This window comes from Carcharhinus amblyrhynchos, unplaced genomic scaffold (genome assembly GCF_965287045.1).
Source record: "Carcharhinus amblyrhynchos unplaced genomic scaffold, sCarAmb.v2.hapA chromosome_1148, whole genome shotgun sequence".
Taxonomy (NCBI): Eukaryota; Metazoa; Chordata; class Chondrichthyes; order Carcharhiniformes; family Carcharhinidae; genus Carcharhinus; species Carcharhinus amblyrhynchos.
The window spans coordinates 12,215-36,374 of record NW_027650888.1 but is presented as its reverse complement, the minus strand read 5'-3'; the positions used below and the strand labels follow the sequence as shown (position 1 = coordinate 36,374).

The 24,160-nt window shown below is 54.7% G+C and overlaps 1 protein-coding gene across 1 annotated transcript; it reads left to right on the top strand.

Annotated features, from left to right (window-relative positions):
• The first annotated feature begins 561 nt into the window (after positions 1–561).
• On the top strand, positions 562–24,064 carry LOC145340559 (DNA polymerase eta-like). The gene is made up of 5 exons (XM_080185031.1): positions 562–850; positions 4,150–4,273; positions 18,238–18,303; positions 19,539–19,711; positions 23,107–24,064. The coding sequence occupies exons 1-5, from the start codon at positions 789–791 to the stop codon at positions 23,975–23,977; spliced, it is 1,296 nt and encodes a 431-aa protein (XP_080041157.1). The 5' UTR covers positions 562–788; the 3' UTR covers positions 23,978–24,064.
• Positions 24,065–24,160: the final 96 nt, after the last annotated feature.

Here is a 24,160-nt window from a genome sequence, read left to right as displayed (position 1 = left end):
CACAGTGATTCACACTGCTGTCTCACAGCGCCAGGGACCCGGGGCAGCACGGTGACACAGTGATTCACACTGCTGTCTCACAGCGCCAGGGACCCGGGGCAGCACGGTGACACAGTGATTCACACTGCTGTCTCACAGTGCCAGGGACCCGGGACAGCATGGTGACACAGTGATTCACACTGCTGTCTCACAGTGCCAGGGACCCGGGGCAGCACGGTGACACAGTGATTCACACTGCTGTCTCACAGCGCCAGGGACCCGGGGCAGCACAGTGACACAGTGATTCACACTGCTGTCTCACAGTGCCAGGGACCCGGGCTCAGTTCCCGGCTTGGTTCACTGTGTGTGGAGTTTGCACACTGTTCTCGTGTCTGTGTGGCTTTCCTCCAGGTGCTCAGGTTTCCTATCTCAGTCCAATGATGTGCGGGTTAGGTTGATTGGCCCTGGTTAATTCTCCCTCAGAGTGTAGGTAGGTGGATTTGTTATAGTGATATACTGGGTTGTGGGGATAGGGAATGGAGCGGGGACTGTGGGCCTCTGAGGGTTGGTGCAGACTCAATGGGCTGAATGACCTCCTCCTGGACTGTAGGGATTCTGTGAGAAGTAGGTGGGGCTTTGTTGTGCAAATCCAAACCTGATCCCACTCCCCTCGCTTGGCACACCCGCAGAGCTTTTCCACCAAGTAACCTCGTGCCTCCTAACCCCTCCATCTCACCTGCTCTTGTTCCAGTCGCAATCTGGGTGGGAAACTGGGAGAGGCTGTCGCTCAACGCTTTAACATCAAATACATGGGACAGCTCCGAGCATTCCCACTGTCCCAGCTGCAGGCAGAATTTGGAGAGAAAACCGGGTAAGACAAGTCATTTCACATAACATAGAAAAACTACAGCACAACAAGACCCTTCGGCCCACAAGTTGCGCTGATCATATCCCTACCTACTAGGTTTACCTGTAACACTTAATCCTATTAAGTCCCATGTACTCATCCAGAAGTCTCTTAAAAGAACCCCAGCGAGTTCGCCTCCACCACCACCGACGGCAGCCGATTCCACTCACCCACCACCCTCTGAGTGAAAAACTTACCCCTGACATCTCCTCTGTACCTACTCCCCAGCATCTTAAACCTGTGTCCTCTCGTAGTGACCATTTCAGCCTTGGGAAATAGCCTCCAAGAATCCACCCGATCAATACCTCTCAACATTTTATAAACCTCTATCAGGTCGCCTCTCATCCTTTGTCTCTCCAGGGAGAAGAGACTGAGCTCCCGCAACCTATCCTCATAAGGCATGCCACCCAATCCAGGCAACATCCTCGTAAATCTCCTCTGCACCCTCTCAATAGCTTCCACATCCTTCCTGTAGTGAGGCGACCAGAACTACGCACAGTACTCCAAGTGGGGTCTTATCAAGTTGCAGCATTACCTCCCGACTCCTAAACTCAATCCCTCGATTAATGAAGGCCAGTACACCATACACCTTCTTAACCACATCCTCCACCTGCGAGGCCGATTTAAGAGTCCTATGGACCCAGCCCCCAAGGTCCTTCTGCTCTTCAACACTGCTAAGAGTCCTACCCTTGATATTGTATTCCTTCATCCCATTGGACCTGCCAGAATGGATCACTACACGTTTATCCGCGTTGAAGTCCATCTGCCACTTCTCCACCCAGTCTTGCATCCTATCTATGTCACGCTGCAACTCCTGACATCCCTCCAAACTATCCACAACACCACTAACCTCTGTGTCGTCGGCAAACTTACCAACCCATCCCTCCACTTCCTCATCCAGGTCATTTATGAAAATGACAAACAGCAAGGGTCCCAGAACAGAACCCTGGGGCACTCCACTGGTGACCGACTTCCATGCAGAAAAAGACCTACCCACAACCACTCTCTGCCTTCTGCAGGCAAGCCAGTTCTGGATCCACAAGGCCAAAGCCCCCTGGATCCCATGCCCTCTCACTTTCTAAAGTGCTTGGGCATGGGACACCTTATCGAACGCCTTGCTGAAGTCCATATAAACCAGATCCACCGCTCTTCCTTAGTCAATGTGTTCAGTCACATTTTCAAAGAACTCAACCAGACTTGTAAGGCACGACCTGCCCTTGACAAAGCCGTTCTGACTACTTTTGAGCATACTAAACTTCTTTTGAGCATACTAAACTTTTCTAAATGCTCATAAGAACATAAGAAATAGGAGCAGGAGTAGGCCATCTAGCCCCTCAAGCCTGCCCCGCCATTCAATAAGATCATGGCTGATCTGAAGTGGATCAGTTCCACTTTCCAACTTTCGCCCCATAATCCTTAATTCCCTTGTCTATCAGAAACCTATCTACCCGTGTCTTAAATATATTTAGCGAAGTAGCCTCCACCACTTCAACGGGCAGAGAATTCCAGAGATTCACCACCCTTTGAGTGAAGAATTTCCTCCTCAACTCCGATCTAAACTGCCCCCCCTTTATCTTGAGGCTGTGCCTCTAGTCCTACTGTCCTTTCTGAGCGGGAAGAACCTCTCCACCTCTACCCTTTCATTATCTTATACGTCTCTATAAGATTCCCCCCTCATCCTTCTAAACTCCAACGAGTACAGACCCAGTCTATTTAGTCATAAATCCAGTCCCTCAGGATCTTCTTGGTTGAAGAGCAGAAGGATCTTGGGGTCGGGGTCTGGGTCCACAGGACTCTTAAATCGGCCTCGCAGGTGGAAGAGGTGGTCAAGAAGGCGTATGGTGTACTGGCCTTCATTAATCAAGGGATTGAGTTCAGGAGTTGGGAGGTAATGCTGCAACTTTATAAAACCCTTGTCAGGCCTCATTTGGAGTACTGTGCGCAGTTCTGGTCGCCTCACTATAGGAAAGACGTAGAAGCTATTGAAAGGGTACAGAGGAGATTTACAAGGATGTTGCCTGGATTGGGAGGCATGCCTTATGAAGTTAGGTTGAGGGAGCTGGGTCTCTTTTCCCTGGAGAGACGAAGGTTGAGAGGCGACCTGATAGAGGTTTATAAAATGTTGAGAGGAATGGATAGGGTGGATTCTCAGAGGCTATTTCCCCGGGTTGAAATGGTCGCTACGAGAGGACACAGATTTAAGGTGCGGGGAGGAAAGTACAGAAGTGATGTTAGGGGTAAGTTTTTCACTCAGAGGGTGGTGAGTGAATGGAATCGGCTGCCGTCAGTGGTGGTGGAGGCGAACTCGCTGGGGTCTTTTAAAAGACTTCTGGATGAGTATATGGGGTTTTATGGGATTGGGGGTTATAGATAGGTGTTGATGTGATCGGCGCGACTCGTGGGCCGAAGGGCCTGTTTGTGCTGTAGTGTTCTATGTTCTATGTTCTCCATCAACTTACCAACCACTGAGGTTAGACTCAGTGGTCGGTAATTTCCTGAGTTATCCCTATTCCCCTATTTTCAGAGCCTTGACCCTGTCTACTGGACTAACCTGGACCAGGATGGGCTAAATGGCTCCAGAATCTATCCGGGTTCTTAATGTAACCCATCCTCCCCGCCCGGTCGCCCCCAACCCTGTCCCCCCCGTCCCGCTTCCCGGTCTCTCCCCCCCCAGCCCCTCACACCGTCCCGCCTCCTGGTCTCCCCCCCCCCCCCCCCCCCCCCCAACCCCGTCCCCCCCGTCCCGCCTCCCGGTCTCTCCCCCCCCAACCCCGTCCCGCCTCCTGGTCTCTCCCCCCCCCCAACCCCTCACACCGTCCCGCCTCCTGGTCTCTTCCCCCCCCCAACCCCGTCCTGCCTCCCGGTCTCTCCACCCCCCCACACCGTCCCGCCTCCCGGTCTCCCCCCCCCCCCCCCCCCACCACCACACCATCTCGCCTCCTGGTCTCTCCCCTCCCCCCCCCCCCCCCCACTGTCCCGCCTCCCGGTCTCTCCGTCCCCCCCCGTCCCGCTTCCCGGTCTCTCCCCCCCCCCGCCCCCCCCCCCCCCACACACCGTCCCGCCTCCTGGTCTCTCCCCGTCCCCCCCGTCCCGCCTCCCGGTCTCTTCCCCCCCCCCAACCCCGCCTCCTGGTCTCTCTCCCCAACCCCGTCCCCCCCAACCCCCCACACCGTCCCGCCTCCCGGCCCCCTCCTCCCTCCCTGCCCTCTAGCCTGTCCCGTTGCTCCCTCCTGCCTTGCTATCTGACTGTGTTTCTGGTTTAGGGGCTGGCTGTTTGATTTATGCCGTGGAGTGGAGTTTGAACCTGTTCGTGCCCGTCACCTCCCCAAATCCATCAGCTGCAGCAAGAACTTCCTGGGGACTGAGGCCCTGAGCAGCTGTGAGCAGGTAAGTGAGTGACACAGCCGCGATGGGGGGGCTCTGGGTGTTTAGGGGGAAGATACCATTTGGACCCTAGAGCCTGCTCTGCCATTTAATAACATCATCCATCTGATACAACCCTCAGATTGACATCCCAGCTCCTCTGATAACTTGTCACCCCCTTGTTTACCAGGAATCTGTCCACCTCAGCCTTGGAAATATTCAAAAGTCTGCTGTCACCCCCTTTTCAGGAAGAAAATTCCAGAGACTCATTGAAACCAAGCAGGAGGAGGCCATTCAGCCCTTCCAGCCTGCTCCACCATTCATTTTGCCCATGGCTGATCATCGAATTCAATATCCTAATTCCCTTCTTCCCCCCATATCCCTTGATCCCTTTAGCTCCAAGAGCTGTATCTAATTTCTCCAAGAGCTATATCTAAAAGCTCTGAAATCAGACAATGTTTTGTCCTCAGCTCCTTTCTGTAGGAGTGAATTCCACACATTCCCCACCCTCTGGGTGAAGAAATCTCTCCTCACCTCAGTTCTAAAAGAACAGAGAATATAGAACATGACACTAAGATGAGTGGCAGAGCGAAGTGTGCAGAGGATGCTGAAAGTCTGCAAAGGGAAATTGATAGTCTAAGTGAGTGGGCGAGGGTCTGGCAGATGGAGTACAATGTTGGTAAATGTGAGGTCATCCATTTTGGTCGGAATAACAACACACTCAGCCTGTCCAAATCACACTGAAATATCTCTGTATCCTCCTCACAGCTCACCCTCTCACCCAACTTTGTATCATCTGTAAATTTGGAGATAATACATTCAGTTCCCTCTTCCAAATCATTCATATATAATGTCAACAGTTGGGATCTGAGCACAGATCCCTGCGGAACCCCACTAGTCACTGACTGCCAATCAGAAAAAGACCCATTTATACCAACTCTTTGCTTCCTATCTACTAATCAGCTTTCTAGTGGCACAGTGATTCACACTGCTGCCTCACAGCGCCAGGGACATGAGGCAGCACGGTGACACAGTGATTCACACTGCTGTCTCACAGCGCCAGGGATCCGGGGCAGCACGGTGACACAGTGATTCACACTGCTGTCTCACAGTGCCAGGGACCCGGGGCAGCACGGTGACACAGTGATTCACACTGCTGTCTCACAGCGCCAGGGACCCGGGGCAGCACGGTGACACGGTGATTCACACTGCTGTCTCACAGTGCCAGAGACCCGGGGCAGCACGGTGACACGGTGATTCACACTGCTGTCTCACAGTGCCAGGGACCCGGGGCAGCACGGTGACACAGTGATTCACACTGCTGTCTCACAGTGCCAGGGACCCGGGGCAGCACGGTGACACAGTGATTCACACTGCTGTCTCACAGTGCCAGGGACCCGGGGCAGCACGGTGACACAGTGATTCACACTGCTGTCTCACAGTGCCAGGGACCCGGGGCAGCACGGTGACACAGTGATTCACACTGCTGTCTCACAGTGCCAGGGACCTGGGGCAGCACGGTGACACAGTGATTCACACTGCTGTCTCACAGTGATTCACACTGCTGTCTCACAGTGATTCACACTGCTGTCTCACAGTGATTCACACTGCTGTCTCACAGTGCCAGGGACCCGGGGCAGCACGGTGACACAGTGATTCACACTGCTGTCTCACAGTGCCAGGGACCCGGGGCAGCACGGTGACACAGTGATTAGCACTGCTGTCTCACAGTGCCAGGGACCCGGGGCAGCACGGTGACACAGTGATTCACACTGCTGTCTCACAGCGCCAGGGACCCGGGGCAGCACGGTGCACAGTGATTCACACTGCTGTCTCACAGTGCCAGGGACCCGGGGCAGCACGGTGACACAGTGATTCACACTGCTGTCTCACAGTGCCAGGGACCCGGGGCAGCACGGTGACACGGTGATTCACACTGCTGTCTCACAGTGCCAGGGACCCGGGGCAGCACGGTGACACGGTGATTCACACTGCTGTCTCACAGTGCCAGGGACCCAGGGCAGCACGGTGACACAGTGATTCACACTGCTGTCTCACAGTGCCAGGGACCCGGGGCAGCACGGTGACACGGTGATTCACACTGCTGTCTCACAGTGCCAGGGACCCGGGGCAGCACGGTGACACAGTGATTCACATTGCTGTCTCACAGTGCCAGGGACCCGGGGCAGCACGGTGACACAGTGATTCACGCTGCTGTCTCACAGTGCCAGGGACCCGGGGCAGCACGGTGACACAGTGATTCACAGTGCCAGGGACCCGGGGCAGCACGGTGACACAGTGATTCACACTGCTGTCTCACAGCGCCAGGGACCCGGGGCAGCACGGTGACACAGTGATTCACACTGCTGTCTCACAGTGCCAGGGACCCGGGGCAGCATGGTGACACAGTGATTCACAGTGCCAGGGACCCGGGGCAGCATGGTGACACAGTGATTCACACTGCTGTCTCACAGCACCAGGGACCCGGGGCAGCACGGTGACACAGTGATTCACACTGCTGTCTCACAGCGCCAGGGACCCGGGGCAGCACGGTGACACAGTGATTCACACTGCTGTCTCACAGTGCCAGGGACCCGGGGCAGCACGGTGACACAGTGATTCACACTGCTGTCTCACAGCCCCAGGGACCTGGGGCAGCACGGTGACACAGTGATTAGCACTGCTGTCTCACAGTGCCAGGGACCCGGGGCAGCACGGTGACACAGTGATTAGCACTGCTGTCTCACAGTGCCAGGGACCCGGGGCAGCACGGTGACACAGTGATTCACACTGCTGTCTCACAGTGCCAGGGACCGGGGGCAGCACGGTGACACAGTGATTCACACTGCTGTCTCACAGCGCCAGGGACCCGGGGCAGCACGGTGACACAGTGATTCACACTGCTGTCTCACAGTGCCAGGGACCCGGGGCAGCACGGTGACACAGTGATTCACACTGCTGTCTCACAGTGCCAGGGACCCGGGGCAGCACGGTGACACAGTGATTCACACTGCTGTCTCACAGTGCCAGGGACCCGGGGCAGCACGGTGACACAGTGATTCACACTGCTGTCTCACAGTGCCAGGGACCCGGGGCAGCACTGTGACACAGTGATTCACAGTGCCAGGGACCCGGGACAGCACGGTGACACAGTGATTCACACTGCTGTCTCACAGTGCCAGGGACCCGGGACAGCACGGTGACACAGTGATTCACACTGCTGTCTCACAGCGCCAGGGACCCGGGGCAGCACGGTGATACAGTGATTCACACTGCTGTCTCACAGTGCCAGGGACCCGGGGCAGCACGGTGACACAGTGATTCACACTGCTGTCTCACAGTGCCAGGGACCCGGGGCAGCACGGTGACATGGTGATTCACACTGCTGTCTCACAGCGCCAGGGACCCGGGGCAGCACGGTGACACAGTGATTAGCACTGCTGTCTCACAGTGCCAGGGACCCGGGGCAGCACGGTGACACAGTGATTCACACTGCTGTCTCACAGTGCCAGGGACCCGGGGCAGCACGGTGACACAGTGATTCACACTGCTGTCTCACAGTGCCAGGGACCCGGGGCAGCACGGTGACACAGTGATTCACACTGCTGTCTCACAGCGCCAGGGACCCGGGGCAGCACGGTGACACAGTGATTCACACTGCTGTCTCACAGTGCCAGGGACCCGGGGCAGCACGGTGACACAGTGATTCACACTGCTGTCTCACAGTGATTCACACTGCTGTCTCACAGTGATTCACACTGCTGTCTCACAGTGATTCACACTGCTGTCTCACAGCGCCAGGGACCCGGGGCAGCACGGTGACACAGTGATTCACACTGCTGTCTCACAGTGCCAGGGACCCGGGGCAGCACGGTGACACAGTGATTCACACTGCTGTCTCACAGTGCCAGGGACCCGGGGCAGCACGGTGACACAGTGATTCACACTGCTGTCTCACAGTGCCAGGGACCCGGGGCAGCACGGTGACACAGTGATTCACACTGCTGTCTCACAGTGCCAGGGACCCGGGGCAGCACGGTGACACAGTGATTCACACTGCTGTCTCACAGTGCCAGGGACCCGGGGCAGCACTGTGACACAGTGATTCACACTGCTGTCTCACAGTGCCAGGGACCCGGGGCAGCACGGTGACACAGTGATTCACACTGCTGTCTCACAGTGCCAGGGACCCAGGGCAGCACGGTGACACAGTGATTCACACTGCTGTCTCACAGTGCCAGGGACCCGGGGCAGCACGGTGACACAGTGATTCACACTGCTGTCTCACAGTGCCAGGGACCCGGGGCAGCACGGTGACACAGTGATTCACACTGCTGTCTCACAGCGCCAGGGACCCGGGACAGCACGGTGACACAGTGATTTAGCACTGCTATCTCAGAGTGCCAGGGACTTTGGTTCGATTCCCGGCTTGTGTCGCTGTCTGTCTGGAGTTTGCACATTCTCCCCGTGTTTGCGTGAGTTCCCTCCCACAGTCTGAAAGATGTGCTGGTTAGGAGCATTGACCCGAACAGGCACCAGACGGCGGTGACTTGGGAATTTCACAGTAACTTCATTGCAATGTTAATGTAAGCCTTACTTGTGACTAATAAATAAACTTTAACTTTAATTTATCCATCTCACGACGTTACCTGCAATCTCATGTGCTTTAACTTGACACATTAGTCATATTCATAGACGTTTACAGCATGGAAACATGCTGCCCTTTACAGGGTTTACAGCCCTTTGGCCCATCTTGTCCGTGCTACCCTTTTTTAAACCCCGAAGCTAATCCCAATTGCCTGTGTTTGGCCCATATCCCTCTATACCCATCTTACCCATGCAACTGTTCAAATGCTTTTTAAAAGACAGAATTGTACCCACCTCTACTGCCTGAAGGAGCTTATTCCAGACACTCACTACTTTCTGGGTGAAAAAATTGCTCTTCTGGGCTCTCTTGTATCTCTCCCCTCTCACCTTAAACCTATGCCCTCTAGTTTTAGTCTCCCCTACCTTTGGGAAAAGATATTGACTATCTAGCTGATCTGTGCCCCTCATTATTTTATAGACCTCTATAAGATCATCCCTCAGCTTTCTAAACTCTAACGAGTACAGACCCGGTCTGTTCAATCTCTCTTCATCAGCTAACCCCCTCATCTCCGGTATCAGCCTTGTGAACCTTCTCTGCACTCCCTCCAAGGCCAATATATCCTTCTGCAAGTGCGGCGACCAAAACTGCAGACAATACTCCAGCTGCAGCCTCACCAGTGCCCTGTACAGTTGCAGCAAGACCTCCTGCTTTTATATTCTATTCGCTATGAAGGCCAGCATCCCATTCGCCTTCTTGATCACCTGCTGCACCTGCAGACTGGGTTTTTGTGACTCATGCACAAGGACCCCCAGGTCCCTCTGCACCGTAGCATGCTGCAGCTTTTTGCCCTTTAAATAGTAATCCCTCCTACTATTATTTCTGCCAAAGTGGATAACCTCACACTTGCTAACATTATACTCCATCTGCCAGGTCCTTGCCCACTCGCTCAGCCTATCCAGATCCCTCTGCAGACTTTTCGCACCCTCCACGCAATTTGCTTTTCCACTCATCTTTGTGCCATCAGCAAATTTCGTCACCCTACACTTAGCCCCCTCCTCCAGATCATCTATATAAATGGTAAATAGTTGAGGCCCCAGCACCGATCCCTGCGGCACTCCACTACTTACCAACCTCCAATCAGAATAGCACCCATTGATACCAACTCTCTGCCTCATATTAGACAACCAATCCTCTATCCACGCTAACACCTTACCCCCAACTCCATGCCCCCTAACCTTCTGAAGCAACCTTTTGTGAGACACCTTATCAAACGCCTTCGGGAAATCCAAAAACACATCCACCGGTTCCCCTCTGTCTACTGCACTAGTCACATCCTCATAGAAATCCAATAAATTCGTTAAACACGACTTCCCCTTAAGAACATAAGAAATAGGAGCAGGAGTAGGCCATCTAGCCCTTCGAGCCTGCCCCGCCATTCAATAAGATCATGGCTGATCTGAAGTGGATCAGTTCCACTTTCCCGCTTTCTCCCCATAACCCTTAATTCCCTTGTCTGTCAGAAACCTATCTACCCGTGTCTTAAATATATTTAGTGAGGTAGCCTCCACCACTTCAAATGGGCAGAGAATTCCAGAGATTCACCACCCTTTGAGTGAAGAAATTCCTCCTCGACTCCGATCTAAACTGCCCCTCCCCCCCCCCACCTTATTTTGAGGCTGTGCCCTCTAATCCTGCTATCCTTTCTGAGCGGGAAGAATCTCTCTACCTCTACCCTATCCATCCCTTTCATTATCTTATACGTCTCTATAAGATCCCCCCTCAGCCTTCTAAACTCCAATGAGTACAGACCCAGTGTATTTAGTCTCTCTTCATAGTCCAACCCCCTCAACTCCGGTATCAGCCTAGTGAACCTCCTCTGCATTCCCTCCAAGGCCAATATATCCTTTCGCAAGTGCGGTGACCAAAACTGCACACAGTACTCCAGCTGCGGCCTCACCAGTGCCCTGTACAGTTGCAGCAAGACCTCCCTACTTTTATATTCTATCCCCCTCGCTATAAAGGCCAGCATCCCATTCACCTTCTTGATCACCTGCTGCACCTGCAGACTGGGTTTTTGCGATTCGTGCACAAGGACCCCCAGGTCCCTCTGCACTGTAGCATGCTGCAGCTTTTCACCTTTTAAATAATAACCCCTCCTACTATTATTTCTACCAAAGTGGATAACCTCACACTTGCTAACATTATACTCCATCTGCCAGGTCCTCGCCCACTCACTCTGCCTATCCAGATCCCTCTGCAGACTTTCCACACCCTCCACGCAATTTTCTTTTCCACTCATCTTCATCCACTCACCCTTCATGAATCCGTGCTGTCTCTGCTTGATCAAACCGTTCTTTTCTAGGTGGGCAGAGGGATCTGGGTGTACAGGTACACAGGTCACTGAAAGTGCCAATGCAGGTGGAGAAGACAGTTGAGAAGGCGTACGGCATGCTTGCCTTCATCGGCCGGGGTATTGAGTTTAAAAATTGGCAAGTCAGGTTGCAGCTTTATAGAACCTTAGTGAGGTTACACTTGGAATATAGTGTTCAATTCTGGTCACCACACTACCAGAAGGATGTGGAGGCTTTAGAGAGGGTACAGAAAAGATTTACCAGGATGTTGCCTGGTGTGGAGGGCATTAACTCTGAAGAGAGGTTGGAGAAACTTGGTTTGTTCCCACTGGAACGACGGAGGTTGAGGGGAGACCTGATAGAAGTCTACAAGACTATGAGGGCCATGGACAGAGTGGATAGTCAGAAGCTTTTTCCCAGGGTGGAAGAGTCAATTACTCGGAGGGGGGGGGAGCACAGGTTTAAGGTGCGAGGGGCAAGGTTTAAAGGAGATGTACGAGGCAGATTTTTTACACAGAGGGTGGTGGGTGCCTGGAACTCACTGCCGGGGCAGGGAGTGGAAGCGGACACGATACTGAGTTTTAAGGGGCATCTTGACAAATACGTGAATAGGATAGGAATAGAGGGATATGGTCCCCGGAAGGGTAGGGGGTTTTAGTTCAGTCGGGCAGCATGGTCAGTGCAGGCTTGGAGGGGCCGAAGGGCCTGTTCCTGTGCTGGAATTTTCTTTGTTCATTGATGTTATGTGAGACCTTGTTTGAAAGCCTTCTGAAAGTTTAAATAAACCACATCCACTGGTTCTCCTTGATCAACTCTATTCGTTACATCCTCAAAGAATTCCAATAGATCCCTCAAGCATGATTTCCCTTTTGTAAATCCATGCTGACTTTGTCTGATTATCCCAGTGCCTTCCAAATGTTGAGTTATGAAATCCTTGATAATGGAGCAACTTCCCCAGTGCTGACGTTAGGCTCACTGGTCTATAGTTCCCTGTTTTCTCTCTACCTCCCTTTTTCAACAGCAGGCTGATATTAGCTACCCTCCAATCTGTAGGAACCAGTCCAAAGAATTGTGGAAAATAACCACCAATGGATCTAGTATTTCCAGGGCCACTTCCTGAAGTACTCTGGGATGAAGATTATCAGGACCTGGAGATTTATCCACCTTTAATCCCATCAATTTCCCCAAAACCATTTCTCTATTAATGCTGATTTCCTTCAGCTCCTCACTAAAACAGGTTTCTCTCAGCACTCCTGGTACATTATTCATGTCTTCCTTTGTGAAGACTGAAGCAAAGTACAAATTTAATTCCTCAGCCATTTCTTTATTCCCTGTTATGAATTCTCCCGTTTGTGACTGTAAGGGGCCTACATTTATTTTTTTTTTACATATAGAAACTGTTAAGCCAGTTATTATGTTCCCCGCTTGCTTACTTTCATAGTCTGTTTTCCTGTTAATTAATCCCTTGGTCCCCCTTTGTTGAATTTTAAACTGCTCCCAATCCTCAGGCCTATTGTTTTTTCTTGCCAGTTTTTATGCTTCTTGAATCTGATACTCTCTCTAATTCTCCTTGTAAACCATGGTTTGGCCACAACTCCCTGACCACGCTGGCACCAAACAGGAATAAACAACTTCTGGAATTCACTTATTCACCCTTTAAATGCCTGCCATTGGCTGTCTACTGCTTTTCCTTTTAGTAATGTTTCCCAGTCCACCATGGCCAGTTCATGCCTTATATCATCACAGTTCCCTTTACTGAGATTCAGGACCCTAGTCTCAGAATCAACTACATCACTGTCCGTCTCAACAAATTATATTATGGTCACCACTCTCCAAGGGTTAGAAAATTCTAGCACAGGAACAGGCCCTTCGGCCCCTCCAAGCCTGCACCAACCATGCTGCCGGACTGAACTAAAACCCCCTACCCTTCCAGAGACCATATCCCTCTATTCCCATCCTATTCATGTATTGTCAAGGCACCCATTAAAAGTCACTACTTTATCCGCTTCCACTACCTTCCCCGGCAATGAATCCCAGGCACCCACCATCCTCTGTGTAAAGAAACCTCCCTTGTACATCTCCTTTAAACCTGTGCCCCTGAGTAATTGACTCTTCCACCCTGGGAAAAAAATGTTCAACTAGATTGGCAACTAAGAGGCTGCAGAGTGACGTGGACAGGCTAAGTGGGCAAATACTTGTCAAATGTAACATAATGTGGACAAATGTGAGATTATCCACTTTGGTGGCAAAAAGTGGAAGAGTGGAACATAGACCATTACAGCGCAGAACAGGCCCTTCGGCCCACGATGTTGCACCGACCAATTAAAAAGCAATGACCCTCTAACCTAAACCAATCCCTTTCCATCCATAAACCTATCCACGGATCTCTTAAACGCCCCCAAACTAGGCACATTTACAACTGCAGCAGGCAGGGCATTCCAATCCCTCACCACCCTCTGGGTAAAGAACCTACCTCTGACATCCGTCCTATATCTACCACCCCTTAATTTAAAGCCATGCCCCCTCGTGCTAGCTTTCTCCATCCGAGGAAAAAGGCTATCACTGTCCACCCTATCTAAACCTCTAATCATCTTATATGTTTCAATAAGGTGCCCTCTTAGCCGCATTCTTTCTAACGAAAACAACCTCAAATCCCTCAGTCTCTCCTCATAGGACCTCCCCTCCATACCAGGCAACATCCTGGTAAACCTCCTCTGCACCCTCTCCAATGCCTCCGCATCCTTCCTATAATGTCGGGACCAGAACTGCACACAATACTCCAAGTGCGGCCGCACCAGAGTTTTGTACAGTTGCAACATGACGCTGCGTCTCCTAAATTCAATCCCCCTACCAATAAACGCCAAGACACCGTATGCCTTCCTAACAACCTTATCTACTTGATTCCCAACTTTCAGGGATCTATGTACACATACACCTAGATCCCTCTGTTCATCAACAGTATTCAGGGTCCTACCGTTAGCCCTATACTCTACACATCTGTTATTCCTGCCAAAGTGAATTACCTCACACTTTTCCGCATTAAACTCCATCCTCCACCCCTCGGCCCAGCTCTGCAACTTGTCCAAGTCTCTCTGTAAACTATGACACCCTTCCTCACTATCTACCACACCTCCGACTTTGGTGTCATCAGCAAATTTACTAATCCACCCAACTATACCCTCATCCAGATCATTTATAAAAATTACAAACAGCAGTGGCCCCAAAACAAATCCCTGAGGCACACCACTCGTAACTGAACTCCATGACGAATACTTACCATCAACCACCACCCTCTGTCTCCTATCCGCCAGCCAATTCCTGATCCAATTTCCTAGATCACCCTCAATCCCATACATCTGCATTTTCTGCAGAAGCCTACCATGGTGAACCTTATCAAACGCCTTACTAAAATCCATATACACCACGTCAACTGCCTTACCCCCATCCACCTCTTTGGTCACTTTCGCAAAAAACTCAATAAGGTTAGTAAGGCATGACCTACCCTCCGCAAAACCATGCTGACTATCTCCAATCAATTCATTACTCTCCAAGTAACTATAAATCCTATCCCTAATAATTTTTTCTAAAACCTTGCCCACAACAGAAGTAAGACTCACCGGTCTATAATTCCCGGGGAAGTCTCTGTTCCCCTTCTTAAACAATGGGACAACATTCGCTATCCTCCAGTCCTGTGGCACTATACCTGTGGCCAACGACGACCTGAAGATCAGAGCCAGAGGCTCTGCAATCGCCTCTCTTGCCTCCCAGAGAATCCTAGGGTAAATCCCGTCCGGCCCAGGGGACTTATCTATTTTCAAACCCTCAAGAATATCTAGCACAACCTCCTTATCAACTGCAATACTGTCCAGTTTACAACCCTGTAACCCAGTGTTCTCCACAGCTACATTTATGTCCCCCTGCATGAATACCGAAGAGAAATATTGGTTCAATGCCTCTCCAATCTCTTCCGGTTCCACACATAACTTCCCACTGCTGTCTCTAACTGGCCCTAATCTTGCCCTAACCAATCTTCTGTTCTTAACATATCTATAGAACGCCTTAGGATTCTCCTTAATCCTATCAGCCAAAGTCTTCTCATGTCCTCTTTTAGCCCTTCTTAACTCACTCTTTAACTCCCTCCTAGCCAATCTAAAGCTTTCCAGTGCACTACCTGAGCCCTCAAGTCTCATCCGGACATAAGCCTCCTTTTTCCTTTTAACCAGCGAATCAACTTTTTTAGTGCACCACGGTTCCCTTGCTTGACCATTTCCTCCTTGCCTGACAGGGACATACATATCAAGGACTCGCAGTAGCTGCTCCTTGAAAAAACTCCACATTTCAGACGTTCCCAGACCCTGTAGTCTCCTAGTCCAACCTATGCTTCCTAATTCTCTCCTAATAGCCTCATAATTACCCTTCCCCCAGCTAAAACTACTGACCCGAGGTTCATGCCTATCCCTTTCCATCACTAAGGTGAACGTAACCGAATTGTGGTCACTATCACCAAAATGCACACCAACTTCCAAGTCTAACACCTGGTCTGGCTCATTTCCCAGCACCAAATCCAATATAGCCTCACCTCTAGTTGGCCTGTCAACGTACTGAGTCAAAAAACCTTCCTGCACGCTTTGTACAAAAACTGACCCCTCTAATGAGCTAGAGCTATAGCAATTCCAATCAATATTAGTAAAGTTAAAGTCCCCCATAACAATTACCCTATTACTTTCACTCCTAACCAGGATCGTCTCCGCAATCCTTTCCTCAACCTCTCTAGAACTTTTAGGAGGTCTACAAAAGACTCCCAACAGGGTGACCTCTCCTCTCCTATTTCTAATCTCAACCCATACTACCTCAACAGACAAGTCCTCATCAAACTTCCTCTCTGACACTGTGATACAATCCTTGACTAATAATACTACCCCTCCCCCCTTCTACCTCCTTCTCTACTCCGACTAAAGCATTTGAACCCCGGAACCTGCAACAACCATTCCTGACCCTGCTCTATCCATGTCTCTGAAATGGCCACAACATCAAAGTCCCAGGTACTGATCCACGCTGCAAGTTACATAAGAACATAAGAACATAAGAAATAGGAGCAGGAGTAGGCCATCTAGCCCTTCGAGCCTGCCCCGCCATTCAATAAGATCATGGCTGATCTGTCGTGGCTCAGTTCCACTTTCCTGCCCTCTCCCCATAACCCTTAATCCCTTCTCTTATCAAAAACCCATCAACCCGCTTCTTAAAAATATTTAGCGAGGCAGCCTCCACCACTTCAACGGGCAGAGAATTCCAGAGATTCACCACCCTTTGAGTGAAGAAGTTCCTCCTCAACTCCGTTCTAAACCGCCTCCCCTTTATCTTGAGGCTGTGCCTCCTAGTCCTACTGTTCATCCACTTTATTGCGAATACTCCTCGCATTAAAGTATACGCATTTCAAACCCTGCTCCGCTTCACCCCCATGATGCCGTGCATTGCAGTCATTGGTGAGGCCGCAGCTGGAGTACTGTGTGCAGTTTTGGGCGCCGCACCTGCGCAAGGATATTTTGGCCTTGGAGGGAGTGCAGAGGAGGTTTACTAGGCTGATACCGGAGTTGAGGGGGTTGAGCTATGAGGAGAGGCTGAATAAACTAGGCTTGTACTCGTTAGAGTTTAGAAGAATGAGGGGAGATCTCATTGAGACGTATAAGATGATGAATGGGATGGATAGGATAGAGGTGGAAAGACTCTTCCCGCTCAAAAAAGACAGTAGGACTAGGGGGCACAGCCTCAAGATAAAGGGGGGGCGGTTCAGAACGGAGTTGAGGAGGAACTTCTTCACTCAAAGGGTGGTGAATCTCTGGAATTCTCTGCCCGTTGAAGTGGTGGAGGCTGCCTCGCTAAATATTTTTAAGAAGCGGGTTGATGGGTTTTTGATAAGAGAGGGGATTAAGGGTTATGGGGAGAGGGCGGGAAAGTGGAACTGAGCCACGACAGATCAGCCATGATCTTATTGAATGGCGGGGCAGGCTCGAAGGGCCAGATGGCCTACTCCTGCTCCTATTTCTTATGTTCTTATGTTCTTATGTTCATCTATGCCCCCCTCACTTTCACCCCCTCTACTCAGGATCCCACCCCCCCCCTGAATCAGTTTAAACCCCCCTGCATAGCCTTTGCAAATTTTCCCCCCAAGATGTTGGTTCCCCTCTGATTCAGGTGTAGACCATCACTCTTATAGAGGTCCCACCTTCCCCAGAATGAGCCCCAATTGCTCAAGAACCTGAACCCCTCCCTCCTGCACCATCCCCTCTGATTATTATCAGAATGATGGCAGTTCAGGAAAAGGGAAAGTGCAACATGACCTGGGTGTCATGGCGGAACAGACGCTGAAGGTTGGCATGGAGTCTGAGGATTTGGGGTAGACCATTTCCCCGTTAACTGGGTGACCCCTTATTTTAAAACAGTGACTCCTTATTCCTGCACAAGAGGAAACCTCCTCTCCACATCCCCTCTGTCAACACCCCCAGAATTTAATGTGTTTCAATCAATTCACTTCTTATTCTTCTAAACTCAAGCAGATACAAACTTAACCTCTCCTTTACTTTCGGAACTTTCAAGTGGTTATTGGATAGGCACATGGAGCACACCAGAATGATAGGGAGTGGGGAGCTTGATCTTGGGTTTGGACATAGCTCAGCACAACACTGAGGGCCGAAGGGCCTGTACTGTACTGTACTGTACTGTTCTACGTTTCTATGTAACTTTTCCTCAGTAAATAATCTCCCCGTTCCAGGTATTCCTCTGGTAAACCTTCCCAGTGTGGGTGTGTGTGGGTGTGATCGCGTGTGTGCAAGCACAGGTGCACAAGTTCCTTGGGTTCCTGGGATTTGGGAATGGTAAGCTGTGGGATATTTCCCTGGATTTAGTGAACGTTTCCAGGATCCGGGAATGTGGGGGTGTCTGGAAAGGGGGGGTGGAATGGGCAGAGTCCAGAGCAGCGGGTCTGGCTGATGTGAGGACGAGGAGAGGTGCAGGGATGAGAGTGTAATCTTGCTGCTGTCTCTCTCTCTCAGGTGAAACATTGGCTTCTACAACTGGCCACAGAATTGGAGGAGCGACTGACCAAGGACAGGGAGCAGGTGAATCCCTCTTTTACATCAAGGTCCTGGCAGCCATTCTGTGCACAGCAAGAGCCCATAAACAGCACTGGGATAATCACCATCACATCTTTTCAGCTGTTGGGTGAGGGATAATTGGCTCACATCTGCTCCCGTCCCCTCTGCCAGTCCCTACTCCAAAGACTGACCATGGAATCGACCTACCTTCACCTCAGAGGGCACAGCACCCCAGATAAAAATATAGCACCTTCAACACTACAGCACTCCCTCAGCACTGACCCTCTGACAGTGCGGCGCTCCCTCAGCACTGACCCCCTGACAGTGCGGCGCTCCCTCAGCACTGACCCTCTGACAGTGCGGCGCTCCCTCAGCACTGACCCTCTGACAGTGCGGCGCTCCCTCAGCACTGACCCTCTGACAGTGCGGCGCTCCCTCAGCACTGACCCTCTGACAGTGCGGCACTCCCTCAGCACTGACCCTCTGACAGTGCGGCGCTCCCTCAGCACTGACCCTCTGACAGTGCGGCGCTCCCTCAGCACTGACCCTCTGACAGTGCGGCGCTCCCTCAGCACTGACCCTCTGACAGTGCGGCGCTCCCTCAGCACTGACCCTCTGACAGTGCGGCACTCCCTCAGCACTGACCCTCTGACAGTGCGGCACTCCCTCAGCACTGACCCTCTGACAGTGCGGCACTCCCTCAGCACTGACCCTCTGACAGTGCGGCACTCCCTCAGCACTGACCCTCTGACAGTGTGGCACTCCCTCAGCACTGACCCTCTGACAGTGCGGCACTCCCTCAGTACTGACCCTCTGACAGTGCGGCGCTCCCTCAGTACTGATCCTCTGACAGTGCGGCGCTCCCTCAGTACTGATCCTCTGACAGTGCGGCACTCCCCTCAGCACTGACCCTCTGACAGTGCGGCACTCCCTCAGCACTGACCCTCTGACAGTGCGGCACTCCCTCAGCACTGACCCTCTGACAGTGCGGCACTCCCTCAGCACTGACCCTCTGACAGTGCGGCACTCCCTCAGCACTGACCCTCTGACAGTGCGGCGCTCCCTCAGCACTGACCCTCTGACAGTGCGGCACTCCCTCAGCACTGACCCTCTGACAGTGCGGCACTCCCTCAGCACTGACCCTCTGACAGTGCGGCACTCCCTCAGCACTGACCCTCTGACAGTGCGGCACTCCCTCAGTGGGGCTGGGATCACTCCGGGATCAGGTGGATTGATAATGCTATTTGATGTTCCTCTAGAACCAGCGAGTGGGAAAGCAGCTGTCGGTGGGAGTGCGTCTGGAGGGAGATGGTAAAAGCAGCCATTACTCCCGGTGCTGCTCTCTGTCTCAGTATCAAGCTCAGAGCATCGCAAATAACGCCTTCACATTACTCCGAGAATTTAATACCACAGCAAATCACCAGACAGCATGGTGAGTGAGGGAGGGAGGGAGGGAGAGCGGGGCGAGGGAGGGAGGGAGAGCGGGGCGAGGGAGGGAGGGAGAGCGGGGCGAGGGAGGGAGGGAGAGCGGGGCGAGGGAGGGAGGGAGAGCGGGGCGAGGGAGGGAGGGAGAGCGGGGCGAGGGAGGGAGGGAGAGCGGGGCGAGGGAGGGAGGGAGAGCGGGGCGAGGGAGGGAGGGGAGAAGATCAGAGGGAGGGATGGAGGGAGCGCCGAGAGAGACGGAGGGAGCAAGCAGTGAGTGATGGAGGGAGCGAGGGACAGAGGGTGCGAGGGCCGAGGGAGTGAGTGACCTAGGGTGTGAGTGGAGACTTTTGGAGGGAACGAGGTGTGTATGACGTAGGGAGGGGACGGAAGGGGCGAGGGACATGTGTCGGCAGGAATGAGGGAGCGAAGAGTGAGAGATGGAGAGGGTGACAGATACCCGGCTCCTGAATGGGGTTTGCCCCCACTTCGCACTCACCGAGGCTGGGGCTCTCCACAGTTGCAGTTCGGGGGGTTGGGGTGGGGGGGGTCCCAGCACTTGCTGACCCTGATGGAGATGGTGGGGGTGCGGATAGGGGAGTGTGCACGCGGGGGTGCGGATAGGGGAGTGTGTACGCGGGGGCGCGGATAGGGGAGTGTGTACGCGGATAGGGGAGTGTGCACGCGGGGGTGCGGATAGGGGAGTGTGCATGCGGGGGCGCGGATAGGGGAGTGTGTACGCGGATAGGGGAGTGTGCACGCGGGGGTGCGGATAGGGGAGTGTGCACGTGGGGGTGCGGATAGGGGAGTGTGCACGCGGGGGCGCGGATAGGGGAGTGTGTACGCGGGGGTGCGGATAGGGGAGTGTGCACGCGGGGGCGCGGATAGGGGAGTGTGCACGCGGGGGTGCGGATAGGGGAGTGTGCACGCGGGGGCGCGGATAGGGGAGTGTGTACGCGGATAGGGGAGTGTGTACGCGGATAGGGGAGTGTGTACGCGGATAGGGGAGTGTGTACGCGGATAGGGGAGTGTGCACGCGGATAGGGGAGTGTGCACGCGGATAGGGGAGTGTGCACGCGGATAGGGGAGTGTGCACGCGGATAGGGGAGTGTGCACGCGGATAGGGGAGTGTGCACGCGGATAGGGGAGTGTGCACGCGGGGGCGGGATAGGGGAGTGTGCACGCGGGGGTGCGGATAGGGGAGTGTGCACGCGGGGGCGCGGATAGGGGAGTGTGTACGCGGGGGTGCGGATAGGGGAGTGTGCACGCGGGGGCGCGGATAGGGGAGTGTGTACGCGGATAGGGGAGTGTGCACGCGGGGGTGCGGATAGGGGAGTGTGCACGCGGGGGCGCGGATAGGGGAGTGTGTACGCGGATAGGGGAGTGTGTACGCGGATAGGGGAGTGTGTACGCGGATAGGGGAGTGTGCACGCGGATAGGGGAGTGTGCACGCGGATAGGGGAGTGTGCACGCGGATAGGGGAGTGTGTACGCGGATAGGGGAGTGTGCACGCGGGGGCGCGGATAGGGGAGTGTGCACGCGGGGGTGCGGATAGGGGAGTGTGCACGCGGGGGCGCGGATAGGGGAGTGTGTACGCGGGGGTGCGGATAGGGGAGTGTGCACGCGGGGGCGCGGATAGGGGAGTGTGTACGCGGATAGGGGAGTGTGCACGCGGGGGTGCGGATAGGGGAGTGTGCACGCGGATAGGGGAGTGTGCACGCGGATAGGGGAGTGTGCACGCGGGGGTGCGGATAGGGGAGTGTGTACGCGGGGGCGCGGATAGGGGAGTGTGCACGCGGGGGCGGATAGGGGAGTGTGTACGCGGATAGGGGAGTGTGCACGCGGGGGTGCGGATAGGGGAGTGTGTACGCGGATAGGGGAGTGTGCACGCGGGGGTGCGGATAGGGGAGTGTGTACGCGGATAGGGGAGTGTGTACGCGGGGGTGCGGATAGGGGAGTGTGTACGCGGGGGTGCGGATAGGGGAGTGTGTACGCGGATAGGGGAGTGTGCACGCGGGGGTGCGGATAGGGGAGTGTGCACGCGGGGGTGCGGATAGGGGAGTGTGCACGCGGGGGTGCGGATAGGGGAGTGTGCACGCGGGGGCGCGGATAGGGGAGTGTGCACGCGGGGGTGCGGATAGGGGAGTGTGCACGCGGGGGCGCGGATAGGGGAGTGTGCACGCGGGGGTGCGGATAGGGGAGTGTGTACGCGGGGGTGCGGATAGGGGAGTGTGTACGCGGATAGGGGAGTGTGCACGCGGGGGTGCGGATAGGGGAGTGTGCACGCGGGGGTGCGGATAGGGGAGTGTGTACGCGGATAGGGGAGTGTGCACGCGGGGGTGCGGATAGGGGAGTGTGCACGCGGGGGTGCGGATAGGGGAGTGTGTACGCGGGGGCGCGGATAGGGGAGTGTGCACGCGGGGGCGCGGATAGGGGAGTGTGCACGCGGGGGCGCGGATAGGGGAGTGTGCACGCGGGGGCGCGGATAGGGGAGTGTGCACGCGGGGGTGCGGATAGGGGAGTGTGTACGCGGGGGTGCGGATAGGGGAGTGTGTACGCGGATAGGGGAGTGTGCACGCGGGGGTGCGGATAGGGGAGTGTGCACGCGGGGGTGCGGATAGGGGAGTGTGTACGCGGGGGTGCGGATAGGGGAGTGTGTACGCGGGGGTGCGGATAGGGGAGTGTGCACGCGGGGGCGCGGATAGGGGAGTGTGCACGCGGGGGCGCGGATAGGGGAGTGTGCACGCGGGGGCGCGGATAGGGGAGTGTGCACGCGGGGGTGCGGATAGGGGAGTGTGCACGCGGGGGTGCGGATAGGGGAGTGTGCACGCGGGGGTGCGGATAGGGGAGTGTGTACGCCGGGGTGCGGATAGGGGAGTGTGCACGCGGGGGTGCGGATAGGGGAGTGTGCACGCGGGGGCGCGGATAGGGGAGTGTGCACGCGGGGGCGCGGATAGGGGAGTGTGCACGCGGGGGCGCGGATAGGGGAGTGTGTACGCGGGGGTGCGGATAGGGGAGTGTGCACGCGGGGGTGCGGATAGGGGAGTGTGCACGCGGGGGCGCGGATAGGGGAGTGTGCACGCGGGGGTGCGGATAGGGGAGTGTGCACGCGGGGGCGCGGATAGGGGAGTGTGTACGCGGGGGTGCGGATAGGGGAGTGTGCACGCGGGGGCGCGGATAGGGGAGTGTGCACGCGGGGGTGCGGATAGGGGAGTGTGCACGGGGGGGTGCGGATAGGGGAGTGTGCACGCGGGGGCGCGGATAGGGGAGTGTGTACGCGGATAGGGGAGTGTGCACGCGGGGGCGCGGATAGGGGAGTGTGTACGCGGGGGTGCGGATAGGGGAGTGTGCACGCGGGGGTGTTAATTAATGCCTGGTTTTTGATTCCTGCTCTCTCTCACTCAGGTCCCCCGCTGTTACTGGCCTCTGTCTGTCCACCGGTAAATTCACCAAACTCTTACCATCCTCAGCAAAGTCCATCAGTCAGTTCCTGACCATCGATGGGAGAAACCGGGAGGCAGGCAGCTTTATTTCCTCATCTGAGACTGTGTGCCTGGATAAACTGGCACAGAGCAGTGCTGGGTACCAGAGACCCAGAACTGGAAGTATTGCCTCATACTTCCAGAGGGTGTCAGTGTGTCCTGATACCTCGCCGGCCCCCGGTCGGACCTCGCCGGCCCCCGGTCGGACCTCGCCGGCCCCCGGTCGAGCCTCGCCGGCCCCCGGTCGAGCCTCGCCGGCCCCCGGTCGGACCTCGCCTGCCCCCGGTCGGACCTCGCCTGCCCCCGGTCGGACCTCGCCTGCCCCCGGTCCAGCCTCGCCGGCCCCTGGGGGTGACAGGAGCTGCTCAGTGAGTTCCTCATTCTTCAGGAGGAAGGCTGCTGGAGCCACCCTCACCGACACTCCGAGGGTTCCAGAGAGCGGGGGATCCTATCCTGAGGATCTGCAGATCCTTCCCCTGCCGGGGTCCTCTCTCTGCCCAGAGTTATTACTGCAGTGTGACAGATGTGGTCAGCACAAAGCTCCCTGGGAGATGGCTGAACATCAGGATTTCCATTTTGCTTTTGACCTTCAGAAGTCCCTCAATGCAGCCCCCTCCCATCCCGCCGCCGGCCCCCACCCCCCCGCCGCCGGCCCCCACCCCCCCGCCGCCGGCCCCTGCCCCTGTCTGAAGAAAAAGGCAGTGAAACAGCTTGTTCCTGGGGGTAAACGGGCCCGGATTAGCAGCGGACACACTCTCACTCTGGACTCTTACTTTAGGAAAAGCACAGGTTAACAGAAGGCCGGAGGGAGCCGTGCCGATGGACACAGGGTAATCAGACACAGTCAGACTCAGAGCCCAGCTGCAGTATCACAGTGCTGGACAGAGGCAGTGGGCAGGGAGGGGGGGCAGTGCCCTCTGAGGGGGCAGCACAGGCTGTGCAAGAGAGGAGTGAAAGTGGGAGTAAGGGTACTCTGT